Here is an 18,398-nt window from a genome sequence, read left to right on the forward strand (position 1 = left end):
ACCATGAATAATAGTTTTGTCCTCTCTTACACGACACTTTCCCTCTCTTACATTACACTTTCTCTTTCCTAAACCTTTAATTGTAGTTTCACTATCTATTATACTTTCTTTCTCTAACACAACACTTTCACTCTCCTAACCTTTATGGTCATTATGCTATCTATTGAATTTTCTCTATCCTAATCCATAAAGGTAGTTCTGCTTTCTCTCTTACACCTCTTCTAAATCCAAAATGGTAGTTTTACTTAAGAGCATGCACGGGTAGAGAGTAGACTGAGAAACAGTTGGAACGTACCATAATGGGCAGTTTTCGGGTAGAGCACATCGAAAATTGGGTAGAATCAGGGTAAATTCGTTTTCAAAAAAATGCTGACAAATCGAGAAAATAACAATCATTCCCACAAATTATACAGTTTTAAAAATATTAAAAATACAAAGTAAAAAAGTAAGTTTTAAGAAAGTTAAAATGAACAAAATAATGTTCGGTTCCTCAAATCTATATATTTTAAAATTTTGACCGAAAGTTCGTTTTTTAAAAATTGCTAAAAAATCGAGAAATAACAACATGTATCACAAATTATTCCGATAAAAAATATTTAAAATTAATATATATTTTTAGAAAGTTAAAAAATCAAGTAAAAAATATTAGTTCGGGAATATTAATTTATTTATCCTATTTCATTATAGACATTACAATAAACAATAAAATATGTTGCCCCTCATCATCAAGAAGAATTGTATCCATGCTGATTAAGTCATTGTTCTTTGAGTCTTTTTCAGGTGATAGCTCACTCGATAAATTGTAAGACATGCTGAAAAAATCAAAGAGAAAAAGTAATAAATAAGTCAAAATTAAAAATATAATATTTATATATTTATGTTGTTACTGCTTAAATTTTTTTGGTGAACATATTACCTCTTAAATTACAATCTATACTATAATTATTAAGTACTTAATCTAATCTACGGACAAAATTTAGTTCAAACTCGTTTTTTATGATTTAGTTCAACACTATTAAATCATTTTATTACATCATATATATTAATATTCTAAAATCGATTATTTGAGATCTTATAAATTTAGTACTATGAGTTATGATGTTTATTTTATATATAATAATTTAATAACAACAATTTTTCCTTAAACAAAAAAGGAAAGACAGACAAAAGAATTGAGGAATTGATTAGAACCAGAGACATCATAATGGAAAAATATTCCAACGCTCCAATAGCACTCACTTCATCGCGAGGCATGGGTAATTTCACCTGAACCTCGATCCTCTTAGTTGCCAAGTGAGGATATATGCCACTGCTCTATGCCATCTTTAATGAAATATTTTAGTTAATTAGAGGATAGATAGTTAAGACATGTTAATTTTGAAAAATTTTCAAAGGATGTAAGAAGAAATCATAAGAAGAGACAAAAATGGAAAATAATAAGAATATGTGGATAAATCCAAAAAAGAAAAAAATAAATGGTTAAAATGAAAACGAAAATGAAATAAAGGAAACGTAACCTTATCCTATGAAAAAGCAAAAACAACAATTTTCAGGTAGTTGATTTATAGATTGTTAAAACATGTTAATTTTGAAATTTTTACGGAGGATGTAAGAAGAAATTAAAAGAAGGGAAAAATGAAAAAAAATCAAAATCTATGGAGAAATTTAAAAAAGAAGAGAAGAAAAAGTTAAAATGGAAAAGAAATAAAGGACGCGTGTCCATGAAAAAGCAAAAACAATAATCTTAGTTTATTAGGGAGGTGCTTTTGGTCATCTACCTTTCGCACTTTTATCATTTTAATTCTAAACTTTTTTTTCTCATCCTCAACCTTTGACTTTTTGCCTCTGTTATCCTGCTATTTATTTTCCGCTAAAAAATTACATCTTCATCCAAAATTTTTTAATAATAATTATTTAAGAAATATTAGAAAATTTTAAAGAAAGAAAATTGAAAAAAAAAAGAGAACTATAACGAAGAGGAAGATGGAGGGGGAAGGAAGCGATGGCAGCATCACTTGCAACCAAACCCAAAAAAAAATAAAAAGGATCGACAGCGACCACTGAAGTCGCCGGCTACCTCGATACCAAATCGGGATCCCACATTCCCGAATCGAGATCCTGTGAGATACTGATTAGGTAGGGGCGGTGGTAACGTCGCTTGCAGGCACCAATCCTCCAATCGGAGTTGTTGACATCCTTAGTGATTGCTGCCGAGGCTTTCACCGCCCTCCCTCCCCCTCAACCTCCACTAGCTTTTTTTCTTTTTTTTTTTTTGTTTCCTTAATTCTCTGAAAATCCGGCTGCTAAGTGCCATGGCAGCGCGCACCACCACCTCATTGGGGTCGCGACGACCTCCACCCAATTTCCGTTTCTTGCGCCTTTATTAATACTTTTTTTTTTCTATTCTTTAAATTTTTAAAATTGTATCGTTTTAAAAAATATTTTCGGAAGGAGAATGAACTTTTCTGACAGAAAATTGGACAGCCAGACCAAAGTCGCCAAAAAAGTTCAAGACCAAATCGACAAAAATATGAAAGACCGAGGACCAAATGTGTCTTTTTCCTGTTTATTTATGGATGATGGTTTCGCTTGTCTGTCCGTACTGCGGTTCCCTTCCCAGTGGAAAGATCATTCGTCTTCTAGGCCCATCCCACTGTAGGCCTGAAGTGTTATGTTGGCCCATTATAGCCTAATCTCAGATCAAATAATTTAATCCATAATAAATAAATGAAAGCAACACAAAACGAAAAAAATCCTTAATCTTCCAAGTTGTACTGCGTACCGTAGCCCATTCATGCACCTATAAAAGAAGAACATCATTTCGTACAAAGCTTTTCGCACATGTAATTGTTCTTCGAGAGAGAAGTTTTCGTGCCCAGCTGAAACTTCAGCAGCAGGTCCCCAGAATTTCCGAGGAGGATAACTCCATCATCTTCACCCTCATCTGGCATCTGGAAGGTTGCCAATTTGTTGACATTACAACCAATCAGCAAAAATCCCACAAATAAAAAACAAAATATATGAAAGAAGAAAATTAGGAGTTACTTCAAAACCTCTTGCAGATGAAAAATACAACAAACGTTGAGTTCAAAAGCAGGACTCTCTTTTCATCCATTGAGCTTCACTAATATCTGAAATCTCGAGGAAGATAGTCATCCTTAGCTGTTCAAAAGCCTTGAAATATCCGGAAAGACCTGCTCAACCAAACTTGGTTATTTGAATCCCTCCTTCCTTTCAGAACCTAATATAAGTTCAACAAAACCATGCCAACCCGACCACAACCATGAATCACAATTTAACGGACTTTTATTGTATGCTTTCCAGAATTATGCAAATATCGTATATGGATGATGTAAGTGACCATTTTCATGGAGAGGTTTAAAGCGGTGGATCCAGATTAGGGACCTAATCGAGATGCGTTGCTATCATTATCTATGAATATGGCACTAACACCTTTTAAGTATAATGAATATGCTAGACAACAGTGAGGTGCAAAAGTGGAAAATGCCAAGAAAGAGAGATGGAAGAGTACCTGAAGCAAAGAAGGCCAAGAGAACTCTCCTATCAGCATCATTGTCCCAATCAAGAGGCGGGGAGAAGAAGAGGAAAGGAAGTGAAGCTTCTTTCCCTACGGAAAAGAAAGCAAGAAACCAGAGAGAGTTTTACAAGATCATTGACTTAGGAGATAGCATCGTTAGTGACGGGAGTGAGTGTGACGGCAAGGAGGAAGAGCGGCAGAAGATTTCGCCTGAAGCAGCAGCAGTGCCAAAAGGGTTTGCTGCTGCTGCTGCCGCCGCTCTTCCTCCTTGCTGTCGAACTCACTCCCGTCACTAACGCTGCTATCTTCCAATTCAATGAACTCGTAAATTTCCTTCTGGTTTCTTGCTTCCTTTTCCTTAGAGAAAGAAGCTTCCTTTCCTTTCCTCTTCTTCTCCCCCCTCTTGAGTCTTGAGGAGGAGGAGGAGGCCACCATCCCATGTTTTTTCTTCAGTCAGGTTCTATGCCACTGAGGCCCGAACTCCATCTTAGAACGCCAGAGCATAAAGGAAGCAGTAGCATGGAGTTGGAGAAAAGCACTGGCAGCAAGAAGAAGAAGAAGCAGAGCTTTCCTCATCTACAGTGGCGTTACGTTAGCTTGTTTTTGTGTTTTGGAGGGGAGGGGTTGAACAGAGGTCATAAAGGCTGTACTTTACCGGGGATAGAAGGGGTTTTCAGATTTCTAAAACCAGAATCCCATACTATCAAACACGTGCTGTCTTTCTCCACTTCAATCATCATAAACTCAACCTACAAGAGGCGAAGGCTGAACTTGTAATGCCACTGGATATTCGTGTTCCAACTTCAGATTTGAAGCCGAGGCATCCAATCCAGGATGAGAAAAGGCAAAAGTACAGGAATAATAGTTTTGACAAAATTGGGACTGTCTTCCAGCTACAATTTGAAATGACGAGCAATACGCTGGAACTTGCTTTGCATCCTCAAAATCTCCTTTGCAAAGTCTTGATTTCCAGTCAGCAAAAGCCCATTCAAGACCCTATTGAATGTAAATTTTCTAGGCATAAATCCTCTATCAACCATCTCAATCAACAACTTTCCTGCCACCACCAAGTCATCTGATTTCTTCCGAACGAACATCGAGCTGATCAAGATATGGTAAGTATCCAAGTTCGGTAAGTAATCCCCTTCACCGCGCATTTTTCCAAACAAATCCAGCCCTCTCTCGATTTCTCCAGCGTCACAGAAGTACCGAATCACAACATTGTATGTCTGAACATTTGGTTTACACCCATCACCATGCATCCTCATCATAAAATCCACAGCTCTGTCCATGTGCCCTGCGTGGCATAAACCCCGAATCACCACATTGTACGTTGTCGTGTTGGGTGCGTAACCCTTTCTCAACATCTCATCGAAAACCAAAAGGGCATTCTCCACATTATCTTTCTTACAGAAGACCTGAATCATTGCATTATAAGTAGCTACTGAAGGAAGTATACCTTCTTTCACCATCTCATCGAACACCTTTCTAGCCCTACTAATCTCACCCGCAACCCCGAGACCATGAACCACAGTGGTGTAAGTTACTACATCGATCTCACACTTCCTCTTCTTCATCTGCAAGAAGAACTTCCAAGCTTCATCGATCTGTCCGGCCTTAAAGAAACCATTGAGCATTATATTGTACGTGTTTGAGACGGGAGTCAATCCACTCTCCACCATCTCCTTCAACACCTCCAATGCCTTCGGGGTACACTTCTTCAAGCACCAGCCATTGGCAATAATATTATAACTAACCGAATCAGCTTTAAACCTGCCCTTGAAAACTCTAAACAGCTTGTTATAGGCCATCTCTACACGGCCCGATTTGCAGAGTATGTCAAGTATCGTATTGAAAGAATTCAAGTCCTGCCTACAACCATGCTCGTGCATAGAAAGGAACACTTTAATTGCTCTATCAGGCTTTCCGGCAGAGACATACCTCTCGGCGATAATCGCCAAGGTCTTTGGGGAGGGGCCAAGGCGGAGGGCCCTCATTTGGGCCACGAACGCCCAAGCGGTCCGGTAGTCTCGGAGGCGGGCGGCTAGGTCGATCGCGTGGTCGAAGGACGAAGCGTAGGGCGAATAGTTCGGGAGGCGGATCAGGGTTTGGAAGAACTGGATCGCCTTTGGGGCGTGATTCCAGAGGCGTTTGATGGTCTTGTCGACGAGCGATTGGGTCCATTTCAGGTCGGACTCTCGGATAACTTGGGGGAGGGACTGTGCGGTGGAATTGAGGATCAGCTCCGCTAGTACGGCGTCTTCCGGTGGCGGTGAGGGCGGGGAACCACCGGAGAGGGCGGTGGTGGTTCGGAGAGGAGAGAGGAAAGGCTTCGGAGAGCAAAGTGGGAGCGTCGTGAACTGAGAGAAGCGCTGTCTCGAAGTGAACATTTTCGCGCGGAGGAAAACGAGGAGGAGAAGCCGTGGGCTTATATTCATGGGACGATGCGGGCCTTTAATGGGCTTCAGAAGATTGGGCTTTCGGCCCACAGAGCCGAAGCGCCTCCCCACCACACACCAACCCCCACGCTTCTCAGTGTACTGTCTCATTTCTGCTTCAAATCCAAAAATTTCGAAATCTCCGAACAGTCGAACTCAGTCAACAGTGGAAAGCAGAAGCTGGTGGCGACGCCCGTCATTGATGCTCTGGTAAGATTCTGCAAGCTGAAGCCGTCGATGAGCTCGAAGGAGAGCTGCCGAACCGAGCTGCGAGCTGCCATCCGCCAGCTCAGTGACCGATGCCTCTACTCTGCCTCCAAATGGTCAGTACCCCCCACATCCCAAAACCCTAAACCCTCCTGTCACTTCCACGATTCATGAAGCTTCTTCGTTATGCAAATAGTTCTGAGCATAATCTAGTTCGCAGTTGATCTATTGATAAGATGCAATGCGTGTAAGCGGCTGATTTTCATGGAAAGTGTGATTTATAAGGCGTATGTAGAGTAACAAGCTCCGAGTGAATGGATAAGTTGAACTAAATGCTGGATTTTGCTGCTGCAGTGAGGATCAGTGTATAAAGAGTGATATAAAGCACAACGTCTTTCGCTTTATCTGTCAAAATTGTCACTTTCCGTTCTGTAGTGTAGGCACAGTTGAACTTGTGTTTTGGACTGCCTTATGTTGGCGAGGTAATGAAATGCCACTTTTAACTAAATGGGCTTATTGGGTTATGATCTATTATACCATAATGAATGTGGGGTAGATTCAAGAATTCCCAAGAAAGCTTGTAGCATTTGGTTCCGATTAGCTGTATCCGGTTAAGCTCATAGGAGAATAAAACGTGACCATGCAGGGCAGGAGAGCAGCTTGTGGGCATCGAACTAGACCCAGCAAAGTTCACACCTTCGAATACCAGGTTCCAACGTGGAAGCTCCAGCATCCGTAGGAGATTCCGTACCAATGAGATCACTTTGACTCCCATAGCTGGAGTTTCTTATGTAAGCACTCCCGTGATGGAGGAAGATGATGCAGTAGATGGTGATTTCTACCTTCTGGCAAAGTCTTACTTTGACTGCCGGGAGTACAGACGTGCTGCACATGTGCTTCGGGACCAAAATGGAAAGAAATCCATCTTCCTACGGTGCTACGCTCTTTTCCTGGTTTGTCTTTCTCCCTTTCATTGCTCTTGTTTGTTATTTGAATTCTTGATTGTTCATTGAGGCTTACTTTTGCACTTTGCATTGGAGTGAGTTATTTTATCCACTGTGGTGCGATTGCTATGTGGTCCATGCCCATTTGAAATGTACGTTTGTCGTCTCAAAACAAAGGATTAGGCTATTAGCGCCACAAAGTGGTTTAAACTTAGGGGACTTGGTAAAAATTAACTTTGTCCTCCTGCCCGGTGCAACTGTACATTCAACTATCTTTTCATTGGACTAAATTGAGCTTGTTTGTTGCGTGACTTCCTCGGGTAGTTCAAGAGTTCACTTGCACTTTCTTACATATTTCCATTTCTTCATAAAGGCTGGAGAAAAGAGGAAAGAAGAAGAGATAATAGAACTCGAGGGGCCTTTAGGTAAGAGCGATGCTGTGAACCGTGAATTGGTTGCCCTGGAGAGGGAGTTATTGATGCTTCGCAAGAATGGATCGATCGATCCATTTTGTTTGTATATGTATGGCCTCGTACTCAAAGAGAAAGGGAGCGAAAACCTTGCTCGAACGGTTCTTGTTGAGTCTGTCAATAGTTATCCTTGGAACTGGAGTGCCTGGTCAGAGCTGCAGTCATTGTGCACTACTGTCGACATATTAAACAGCCTCCCTCTCAATAATCACTGGATGAAGGACTTCTTCCTCGCAAGTGCTTATCTGGAACTTAGAATGCATAACGACTCCTTGGCGAAATATGAATATCTACAGGGCACTTTCAGCTTCAGTAATTACATACAGGCACAAATTGCAAAAGCCCAGTACAATCTAAGGGATTTCGATCAAGTTGAGGCGATATTTGAAGATCTTATGAGGAATGATCCTTATCGTGTGGAGGACATGGATATGTATTCAAATGTGCTCTATGCTAAGGAATCCTTCTCTGCCTTAAGTTACCTCGCCCATAGGGTGTTTTTGACAGATAAGTACAGGCCTGAATCCTGCTGTATCATGGGGAATTACTACAGTTTAAAAGGGCAACATGAGAAGTCCATAATGTACTTTAGGAGGGCCCTCAAACTGAATAAGAAGTTCTTATCTGCTTGGACTCTGATTGGTCATGAGTATGTCGAGATGAAGAACACAGCCGCTGCTGTTGAAGCTTATAGGCGGGCTGTGGATGTAAACCCGTGTGACTATCGAGCTTGGTATGGTTTAGGGCAAGCTTACGAGATGATGGGAATGCCACTCTATGCCCTCAATTATTTCCGAAAATCCGTCTTCCTGCAGCCAGGTGATTCTCGATTGTGGATTGCAATGGCTCAATGCTACGAAAAGGAAGAGCTCCACATGCTCGAAGATGCAATTAAGTGTTACAGGAGGGCAGTGAATTGTAACGATACAGAAGCGATTGCTCTTCACCAGCTTGCGAAGCTTAATGCAGAGCTCGGGCGAGCAGAAGAGGCTGCATTTTACTACAAGAAGGATCTCGAGAGGATGGAAGCAGAGGAGAGGGAAGGGCAAAACATGGTTGAAGCTTTAGTCTTTCTTGCTACTCACTGCAAGACCCAGAAGAGGTTCGAAGAAGCTGAGGTGTATTGCACTCGTCTTATGGATTATAAAGGCCCAGTAAGTACTGTTACTCCCTTTCTGGCAACTTTTGTGATTCTTAAGATCGTCAATCTGTTCTAAATGTGGTACTTGGCGTGTCTGTGACTGCAGGAGAAAGAAATGGCAAAGAGTTTACTGCGGGCAATTAGAATAGCGCGAAGTGGTTTTCCTTCGACAGATGTTGAGCATTTTCCTCCCTAAAAGTTGTGTTCCTTGGAAAGTGAAGAAAGGTCAGATTTTCCGAGCAGATATCTAGATTGTGGTAGAATAGATTCCCCACATATCAAGACAATTACTGCCGTCAACTATTTGCTGATTCACTGAAATATTATACTCGGACACAGTACTCATGAATGGAATTTTGCCAGTAGTTGCACATTATAGTCATCAACTTGTTTCCCCTGCTGGAGGAATCCTTATTTTATGCTTTGTTGGCACTCAAATTCACTAAGCATGTCTGGTTTGATTCAGTTAGGCTGATCGCGCCGCATGGAACACGACCAGTGCCTATGGCCAGTAATGTTCATATTTATTTCCCATGACCAATAATGTTGATATTTCCTGTTATCTGCATTGTTCGGTTATTCAGGTTTTCAGATGGCAACTATAGGCAAGATTGGTGCTAATTGAAATAGGTTTATGATCAACAATGTCCATATTTCACTAAGCTTGGGGTTTTGCTATTGTTTAATGAGTTCTATATTTGCTTTGGATCGGATCAGGAAAACTAAAATGAGCAAGAGGGATCAGTAACATCAGCCAGCCATCATAAGCATGAACAAAAGAAGTGGTTCAGCCACTCATCTCAGGTTAACAAACCAAATCAAAAGTACCCCAAAGCTTATTTCGAATACTTTCTTCAAATTGTAAATTTCAACATTATATTGGTAAGATGATCTCATGCTGCAAGTTTCAAACCTTGAAAGCTGGCATTTTCACAAGCTCCAATTCTCTGACTCAGAAGGCAATTCAGCTTCTGTCAGGGCTAGTGAAGAAGTTGTTGATGGCCGGCATGATTTCAGGAGACTTGTTCCGGACAAATTTCCTCAGGGCATGCTCGGAGTACTTCTCACCCTCAGTAAAGTTCTCGAGGACTCCCGCGGCCCTATTCTCCTTGGTCACCCTGATCCCAGTGGCATTTCAAAACATCAGAACATTGCACAACTTTGGATCTCGATGATCATCTAGTTAAGAACAAGTCTCTCAGGTCCATTACGTATGAAAGCTATGCTAAAGAATGTAAGTTACTAAATTCTTGACCTCCGGTATGGCCTTAACTAGGAGGGCTGCAGGTGAGCGAGATACACATGAGATCGAAAAGAGATTATACAGATTCATCAAATAATGAGCTATAACATACATACAACACGGAGTCCATAGGATGAGACCATCCAATAGTATGTATGGCTGATGTTTAACAGCGACCTAAGTTCTGAGCTATATGCAAGCCTCTTAATTATGTGGTTAATCGCCGACCCAAGTTCTGAGCTATATGCAAGCCTCTTAAATTATGTGGTTAATCGGGGCAATTGCATCTCTAGAATGCTTTTCCAATCTATCGACTCGTCCCCTCCTTTCAGAATGAGAAGATGGCATCTGAGCCGATGATCAAGAAATGACATGCAACAGAGTCCAAACAAGATGAAATTTCTCCGAGAATGTATGTCAGGAGAAACTTCAACTTAAAATTTAAAACGTTAAAAAAGGATGGCCCCTAGGATCACATCAAGAAGCAGAGTAAGCATCAGGACTGGCAAAACAATCTTTCGCACGATGTATATCCTGACATCTCAACATTTTTTCTTGATTTAAACAAACTTTTGCGTAAATTATTAGAAAATTCACAACTAAAAAGGGGGAAATTCCGTTAAAAAAAATAAAATGAAAAGAAAAAATCCAACCATGAGAGTCGAATTCAGCAACAAACTACACGAGATTCACTGATGCATGCAACCTTCAGGAATTCACGAAGAATGATACACGCAGAGAGAGAGAGAAAGACCTGACTTCAGGATTGATGCAGATGTTGCGGACCAACTGGAAGCCGCAGATCCCCACTGCAACTCCGACAGCCGCAAACAGCGGATACACCTGCACGCACAAGGCACACGGAAGCAGATCTAAGCATGCTGAACCCAATCTAAGATCACCGCATCGAAAGGAGGAGCAACAAGAAGTCAAACTATCATCAACTCGAAGTCAAAGGCAACAACCGGCGGTTAGATCCGACCGTACCTCTGGCCTCAGCCATCGATTCATGGAGGACGAAGCCATCTGAACCGTAGAGGAGCTCGGAATTGCAGCGGAAGGGAGCTTCGGAGGGATGAGATTCAATGGAGGAGGGCTTTCTCTGCCTAGGGTTCGTGATGATTTAATCGAAGCCGGGTAGGAGTAGGACGACAATCTGCGATTTGATTGGCTAATCCAGTGGAGGCGGGTGCATGTTGCAGAATATTTAATTATAAAATGCACCAATGGTGGATCGACACGTCATTACATGCCCAGGCAGCTTTTCTGTCCTGCGGCGCGTGAAGCTATTACACCGTGCGGCGAGGAGTAAAGTCTTTCATTTGTTTCCGGTGGATCCGTCCGTCCAATTCGTAATTGATTGTCCGATTAGAAGGGACGGTTGGGATAACGTCGTGGTAGTCTTTGTTGTGGGCCGAGACTCGGCCTATGATGGGATGATCTTAATCAAATAAAGATGGGCCCATTGGGCTTTCTCGCAACTAGTTCAAGTTGAATTACACATGCCTCTGATTAGTGATTACACATGCTCTCCTCTCTCTTACCTAAGGAAGAAGCAAAATTCTTGGCCGTTTGGATTCAAAGTTAAAGTTACTTTGATTTTGATTTTGATTTTGATTGTGGAAAAGGACAAATGAGATGTGATTATAAATTTGACTTGGGAAACGTATATTTTTGTTGTGTAGTATGTTGAGTTAAAGTTAAAATTAAAATTTTTGAATTGGGAAATGTGTATTTTTGTTGTGTAGTGTGTTGAGTTAAAGTTTAAAGTTAAAGTTAAAATCAAGTAACCCTCAATTCAAAACGGGCGGTATATAGTGTTTAATTCCATGCCCTGAAACCGAGAAGCTACCCTCTAAATAACTCCGATCGCAGCTCTAATATTCAATTCATCTCAAGATTTAGTACAATAAAAAAAATACTAAATAACTAATAAATAGATACGAGTAGTCCTACTAAATATCGAACATGCGACCTCTAAATCAACAGGCGAGAGCATGCGTCACTGCATTCCACATTTATATATATATATATATATATACACACGTACATATATATGTATATGTTTTCGCAGCCAATGGAAGGAGGATTACTTTAATCGGATTATGTGTCCAAGTTTAGAGAAATTACAAGTGGGAACCTAGTAGGCATGGATCGATCTTCATTGAATCTATATTTTAAAATACCTAGCTTAGGGGAACACTCGATTCGACAATAGGTATAAAATTCAAAGAAGGAAGAATTCATATATGAAATTGTTTACGTCCATTTTTCGCACTACGTCGAAATATGGACTTGAGATGTAATTTGAATCAAATTCGAATAGAGTCTCGAGATGTCGATATTGGGGCTACGCATTTTTGTGAAGCCCATGAAGATTAAGGCCGATTCATGGATGCCCAGCCCAAGATTTTGGTCGATAAGGCTGAAGAGAATTAAGGATGGCAGTTGGTATGCTTTGTCCTCAACAATTAGATGGAGGTTTGGTACTTTTGGGTTTTCCATAACCTATAAATACGATCAAATAATTGGAGATGTATTTTCCGAGAATTTTTAAAATAATTTATTCGTCAGGTGTGTTAGGTAATTTTATTCTTTTTGAATAAGATTTTGATTTCGCATTCGTAGACATAGGCCTATCTGATTTAGGCGGATTTTAGAGTATTTCATGTAAAACCTATAAATATGAGGTTTTGAGTTCGCTAAGGCTTCACGCATGTCCAATCAAATCACACTTTCATTATTATCTTTTCATTTTCTTGCACCTTACTTTTCCGCAATATACTTTCTTGCACTATGGGAAGTTCTAATTTTCGATTGTTATTCGTAAACCATCGCATTAATCGACTTCAGTAAGCCGAATATTGTTCAACATTGAATGTTGGATTAAGTATTGGACGTGAATAGAAATGAACACTATGAAAGATTGTCAAATTCTAAAAAGTGCAGCCACCTGATCATCATGATCGAGTCAGAAAATTGTCAGAATTTTAAAGGAATTGGTGCTTCATAAATCCGTGTCATTTCACCGGATCCCGTGCAATTGCAACCTCAGTCATCAATATAGTAGAGGAAATAAAATCACCAAAATCAACTCCACTCGTACAAGCAGCTGTCCAGACCACATTGTTGAAGCGAGTCGAACTCGAATAAGAAGCATTGATCGATCGATTCGATCGATCTTCTTCTAACACCAAAACACTCTGGCTCGAAAAATTTCCCATTTATTCAGATGACATCGATGTATTAACTTGCAATAAGAAAATCAGGTCCCACTGGTCGCCGTGTGAAAGATATGGTCAGTGCAAAAGTAGGAATTGCAAATCTTTTAGGGCATGTTTGGTTCACAGGATTAGGTCGGACAGGGATTAGCTATTTCGTACGTAATAGCTAATCTGGCGTTTGGTTCGCAGGATTGCGGAATAAGTATTCCGATCGGGCTGACTTACTCGATTTATATGAGGATTAGGTAAGCCCCCCAGCATAGTCCGGATTAGCTATGCCTGATTCGGAAATGGACGCGAAAAGACAAAAATACCCTCGTCTTCTTCAAGTAATTACAATCTCATGCCATCCCATAAAATAGCTTCAGAGGTCGACATTTCTCCATTTCGTCTGAATATTCGAAACCCTAGCATAGCAGAAGCCGTCAATTTCTCATCTAGGAAACGCGTTTTGGCGGTCGATTCGGTCGTCTCGTAGAGGAAAAGGGTTGTGGTGTTGATCTCCGCCACTCCACTGCCGGTCGAAAAGTTGAAGGAGAGATGGAAGCTGGCGGATGTCCCTTGATCCGAAGAAAGTATAGTTCAAATCTCCGGTGATTTCTACACTTGCTTTTGCAGTGTTGATTGCTTATTGTTTAATTCGACCCGTTTGCAGGAGAAGCCTCTACTAGCCAAGCAGTCAGGCTAGCGGAGGCTTTGTGATTTTCGATGGTTGGGTGGCGTTCTGTTCCGTTAGCTAATAGTCAAGACGTTTCGTTTGGGTTATGGTTATGGTCATGGTTATAGATTATGTGTTCTGTGGGTTCTCTGCTTTTTTGATCGATGGTTATTGTGTTACTGCAATATATATATATATATATATATATATATTGAGTTGAAATGAAGTATAGATCCTTCGTTTTGCCATTTCTGTCTGTTTGAGCTTCTTCTCATTGCTTCGATGCTTCAATTTCACTGGCGTATTAGTATGCTCAAGCTCAATCAATTTTCGCTTTGTGATTTTCAATGTTCATTTTTGCAAGAGAAGCCTCTGCTAGCCAAGTCGTTTCCCTCCCTGGCCTAGTTCCTGACTCCCTTTTCTACAGAGAGGACCTCCACTCGATCCCTCTCTAAGTCGATAGCTTCATCCTCAGCTTCATCCTAGGTATTTTGTCGACAATGTCAGCTAGTTCCTTCCATTTTGATTTATGTTCCTTCTGCACATTTTTAGAATTATCAAATTTTGTCGAGGATATGTATTTGTTGATTAAGTTTATATGTGTTTACTGATTGAACTGGGATATGTATTTGTTGATTCAACTCGTACTGTGTTGCTGATTGTGCTTGCTGATAGAAGTTGTTATATGACTTTGCTGATTCAATTATGGATATGCGAGTTGTTTGCTAGTTATGTTGTAGTGTTATCTTACATAGTTGATTTGAAAATACATGGGTTGTGACTGAGGCTCTTCTTGTACGACTACACTTTGCAGTTATGGATCAATTGAGTTTGCAGAGTAAGAGAAAGAAGAGGAAAGTCGTTGCTCTAACTTTTTGTACTCAAATGTGTACTGTAGTAAGGGGTTTGATGGGAATAATGTTAGAATTAATTGCTCTATATGGTTCTAAACCAAGCAGTAGGTCGTACGAGTTAAAATATTATAGGAAGAGGGATCATATGAGGAGGCTTGTGTATGTGGATGACATTACTTGTACTGAACAACTAAGAATGGATAGGAATGCATTTTTCAAATTGTGTCATATGCTTCAAGAAATTAGGGGTCTGAAAAATACAAGAAATATGCATGTTAATGAACAAGTGGCAATGTTTTTATATGTATTGGCTCATTATTTTAAGAATTGAGTCATTAAACACCAGTTTAGTAGATCGGGTGAAATTGTAAGTCGATATTTCCACAATGTTCTCAAAGCCACTTTACGTCTACAAGCTCATTTGTATAAGAAGACCCAACCAATAGCTAATAATTCAAATGACCAACGATGGAAGTGGTTTAAGGTACCTAAACAAAAGTCAAATTTTTATCATATTCTTGTTCTTTCTATTCCTTATTCAACCCAACCAAACATCGGAATTATAATTCTCAATTTTGCTATTCCCTCCAACCAAACAAAAAAATTTCATCAGAATTTCTATTATATTCTCTGTCTATTCTAATCTTTGTCTACTATATTCCCTGTCTATTCTAATCCTGCGAACCAAACGTACCCTAAGGAAAGCGACGTAACAGACCAGGTCAAGGCTGCTCAACTAGTGCCACCTGCTGCGCTGCCGGTTCAAATCCGGTTTTCTAAAGTCAATCCCGGTCGAGAGGTTCCTAGTATTTTTTGTATTTTGGTTTGATCGGACTTTTGAAACTTTTTGGTTAAAAACACGCCTTTCTCTCGTGTGCAATATTAACAAATACGCACCCCATGGTAGAAAAACATTACTTGCCAAAAAATTTTAAAAAATGTAAAAAAAAATCAAACCCTTGTTACCCTTTCACTTTGAATAAATTAACAATAATTTTGTTTGAATTTTACTTTTCCATAGATAAATGGCAAATTCAGCTGCGGTAAGCAACAAATTATATACTATTGTAATACGTTTTGTACGATAGCGATAGATCATTTAAATTTAATCTTGTCCATAAGTTCTTTCAAATAATCATTTATTAGAAGTATATTCCTCAAAATTCGTAATTCGCCCTTTATTTATGCTTACCTAAAAATACGAAATAATTAAAGAAAAAGATAGAATAGACACGCAGGGGGATGGTTTCGGCCTCAAAGGACACCGATGACCTCTGACTGTTACAACATGTTCGAAGATGGGCTCTCGACGCTCATTTCCTTCCCTTTGTTCCCAAAGGACGAATAAGATTAGAAGATACAAATATAACGGCTCATATATATGTACTATCGTAGTACACTTTTCTTCGGGTTCTATTATCCAATTATTACCCTTTTCCAAAAAAAAATTTCATGTAATGTTACCTACTTATGCGAGGAATTCTCTCGACTTTAACTTCCAATTGATGTCCATTATATATTACTTCTCATAACTAGGCGTTTTTTGTGTGCTTTACCCAGTGTTATCAGAACCGGACCGGATGATGAACCGGAAGGGGTACATGGTCATGGGTTTATGGGTCCAACCGGGGGTTCGATGGGTCGAACCGCTCGTTTATTTAAAATAAAATAAATATTCATATTATTAAAAAAATTATGATAATTAAGATAAAAGTATGATGATTTTAAAGAAATATAACAATAGTATAAGAAAGTATCTATATTTAATATTTCTTACTTCAAAATAAATATTTTATTTTAATAAGTACTTAAAAGTAGAGTTAAAAGAACAAAAAAGTGGTGGTGGCTTGGTTGGTAGTATGCTAATATGAAAAGCAAGAGGTCATGAGTTCAAATCCTTACACAACCAACCAATTTTTACATTAAATAGGAAACCCATAAAAACCCATAGAACCGGCCGGTTTAATGAAATTTTGCTTAAAATCGACCGGTTCAATGGGTCCGACGGTTCAAAGCTGCCATTTCGATTTTTAGGCGAACCGGACCGGACTTGGTGCCGGTTCCCGGTCCGACCGGTCGAACCGGCCGGTCCGGTCCGGTTCTGATAACAATGGCTTTACCTAATATTCGAGAACTCAATAATTTTTTATTAATTCAATTTCAAATCGCATCGATTCACAAGTGGGAAAAAGCTCTCTCATTCATGAATTTATTTTATTCACAAATTTCAAACTCAAAATATTATTCGGGGAGATGAGTCGCTCCATCGTATAATTAACTCATGTTGATTGACTTAACCTTGTAAAAAAAAAGATTTCTTCTCCTAAAGTATTACTATTTATATTTTTTCTTCGGGTGAATGCTACTTATAAATAATTGGAAAAATGACTTAAAAAATCACAAACTTTATATTTTTTCTACGTTTTATCACAACCTAATTTTTTTATGTAAAATTTACACAAACTATCAATCCGTCTGCGTTAGTTTTTCTATCAATTTTAACTAGCGTACTGACGTGACACCTAATAGTGTCACGTGGCGCACACAGATTGGTCGAGTCGGCCCCACATGAACTTTTTTCAAAAAAATAAAATTGAAAATTAAAAAAATTGCAAAAGAAAAAAAAGAGGGAGGGGGTCGACCGGTGGGGCTTGCCGCCGACCACCACTCCCAATCGGAGTCACCGGAGATGGTGGTCATTGGCGATGCCCCATCGATCGGAATTGGGGGAATCCCTAATCTCCGCCTGCGAGGCTCCATATTCAGTACATATATGGTCCCATTGGAGGTGTTCCGGTTGTCCTTTGGATCCGGGCGATCAGAGATGCTCCGATCGTGATTCGGTGGAGTTGTCAGAAGCTCTAGAGAGAGACAAGAGTGAGATTGTGGCGTTTGATTCGAAGGTTTTAGCGGGTAGGAAGATGGAATGGAGGGCTTCGTGAGGACGACGAAGAAGAAGATGAAGAGGAAAGACCTCGATCAGGTCAGCGACGACTTCTCAGACTTCTCCCTCTCTTCTCCTGCCCGCAACATCCGTCGCTTGGTACCCCCTCTCTCTCTTGGCCCCCTCTTTGTCTGAATTTTTCCCGTCTCGGTTTTGATTCCATGGAGGCTCTTAGTGTGGCTGATTGTGTGCGTGCGTTCTGCATTTTTCCTTCTCCAGCACTAGTCTTCTTCCACTCCGATCGCCGGCGAGGCCCTCCCTGCTGCTCCTCCTCCTCCTCCACCCATTCCCTTTTCTTTTCCATTTTTTTTTTAATTTTTACAATGATTTTTAATAATAAAATTTATGCGGATCCCACTTAATATTGTGCGCCACGTGGCACCATTAAGTGCCACATCAGCACTCCGGTTAAAATTAATGAAAAAACTAACTCTACTGTAAAACGTATAACGAATCCATAATTTATGTATATTTTACAAAGGAATTTAATTTGTGACAAAAAGTGGAAAAAAATGTAAAGTCATTTTCCCTAAATGTTTAAAGGGTATATATATGACAGACTTTTTGGATCCGTGGCTTCGGATCCGAATCCATATTGGAATTGATCCCGACATAGAATGATGGCACCAAGCTGACCCGATAGACAAAAAAAAAGAACTTTTCTTTTATCAATTTCTTAATTCTTTGCCAGTTTTCTTTTCTTGTTTAAGAATCAATTGAATTGAATTCGAATCAAA

General features: G+C 39.9%; 3 protein-coding genes across 7 annotated transcripts; 1 reads left to right on the forward strand and 2 right to left on the reverse strand.

Annotated features, from left to right (window-relative positions):
* Window positions 1-2,698: 2,698 nt before the first annotated feature.
* LOC116212814 (pentatricopeptide repeat-containing protein At1g74900, mitochondrial) lies at window positions 2,699-6,120 on the reverse strand. 2 transcript variants are annotated; one of them, XM_031547525.1, is made up of 3 exons: window positions 3,533-6,120; window positions 3,054-3,194; window positions 2,699-2,951 (listed from the first exon to the last, which is right to left on the reverse strand). In XM_031547525.1, exon 1 carries the CDS (start codon window positions 6,085-6,087, stop codon window positions 4,432-4,434), a length of 1,656 nt encoding a protein of 551 aa, XP_031403385.1. In that variant the 5' UTR covers window positions 6,088-6,120; the 3' UTR covers window positions 2,699-2,951; window positions 3,054-3,194; window positions 3,533-4,431. The 2 variants fall into 2 exon arrangements, with proteins under 2 accessions (XP_031403385.1, XP_031403386.1); XM_031547526.1 differs by having other exon boundaries at window positions 3,046-3,194.
* A 5-nt stretch (window positions 6,121-6,125) lies between these two features.
* LOC116212813 (anaphase-promoting complex subunit 8) lies at window positions 6,126-9,669 on the forward strand. Of its 4 annotated transcripts, XR_004157934.1 has the most exons (6): window positions 6,126-6,299; window positions 6,830-7,136; window positions 7,501-8,751; window positions 8,845-8,963; window positions 9,205-9,249; window positions 9,456-9,669. XR_004157934.1 is itself a non-coding variant. In XM_031547523.1 (5 exons), the coding sequence occupies exons 1-4, from the start codon at window positions 6,214-6,216 to the stop codon at window positions 8,932-8,934; spliced, it is 1,734 nt and encodes a 577-aa protein (XP_031403383.1). In that variant the 5' UTR covers window positions 6,126-6,213; the 3' UTR covers window positions 8,935-8,963; window positions 9,456-9,669. The 4 variants fall into 4 exon arrangements, 3 of the variants coding, with proteins under 3 accessions (XP_031403383.1, XP_031403384.1, XP_031403382.1); XM_031547523.1 differs by lacking the exon at window positions 9,205-9,249; XM_031547524.1 differs by lacking the exon at window positions 9,456-9,669 and having other exon boundaries at window positions 9,205-9,423.
* Window positions 9,480-11,165, reverse strand: LOC116212815. Its single transcript, XM_031547527.1, has 3 exons — window positions 10,969-11,165; window positions 10,736-10,824; window positions 9,480-9,856 (listed from the first exon to the last, which is right to left on the reverse strand). The coding sequence occupies exons 1-3, from the start codon at window positions 11,005-11,007 to the stop codon at window positions 9,703-9,705; spliced, it is 282 nt and encodes a 93-aa protein (XP_031403387.1). The 5' UTR covers window positions 11,008-11,165; the 3' UTR covers window positions 9,480-9,702.
* Between the last annotated feature and the right edge of the window lie 7,233 nt (window positions 11,166-18,398).

The sequence above is a fragment of the Punica granatum genome, chromosome 7, assembly GCF_007655135.1.
Source record: "Punica granatum isolate Tunisia-2019 chromosome 7, ASM765513v2, whole genome shotgun sequence".
NCBI classification, from domain to species: domain Eukaryota; kingdom Viridiplantae; phylum Streptophyta; class Magnoliopsida; order Myrtales; family Lythraceae; genus Punica; species Punica granatum.

Bases quoted from the DNA above. Each gene is read 5' to 3' on its own strand.
- LOC116212814 (XM_031547525.1), bottom strand. From the start codon at position 6,087: ATGAGACAGTACACTGAGAAGCGTGGGGGTTGGTGTGTGGTGGGGAGG.
- LOC116212813 (XM_031547523.1), top strand. From the start codon at position 6,214: ATGAGCTCGAAGGAGAGCTGCCGAACCGAGCTGCGAGCTGCCATCCGC. The intron at 6,300-6,829 runs GTCAGTACCCCC...GTGACCATGCAG, and splicing joins CTCTACTCTGCCTCCAAATG to GGCAGGAGAGCAGCTTGTGG. The intron at 7,137-7,500 runs GTTTGTCTTTCT...TTCTTCATAAAG, and splicing joins GGTGCTACGCTCTTTTCCTG to GCTGGAGAAAAGAGGAAAGA.
- LOC116212815 (XM_031547527.1), bottom strand. From the start codon at position 11,007: ATGGCTTCGTCCTCCATGAATCGATGGCTGAGGCCAGAG. The intron at 10,825-10,968 runs GTACGGTCGGAT...TTGTGCGTGCAG, and splicing joins ATCGATGGCTGAGGCCAGAG to GTGTATCCGCTGTTTGCGGC. The intron at 9,857-10,735 runs GTCTTTCTCTCT...CACTGGGATCAG, and splicing joins TGCATCAATCCTGAAGTCAG to GGTGACCAAGGAGAATAGGG.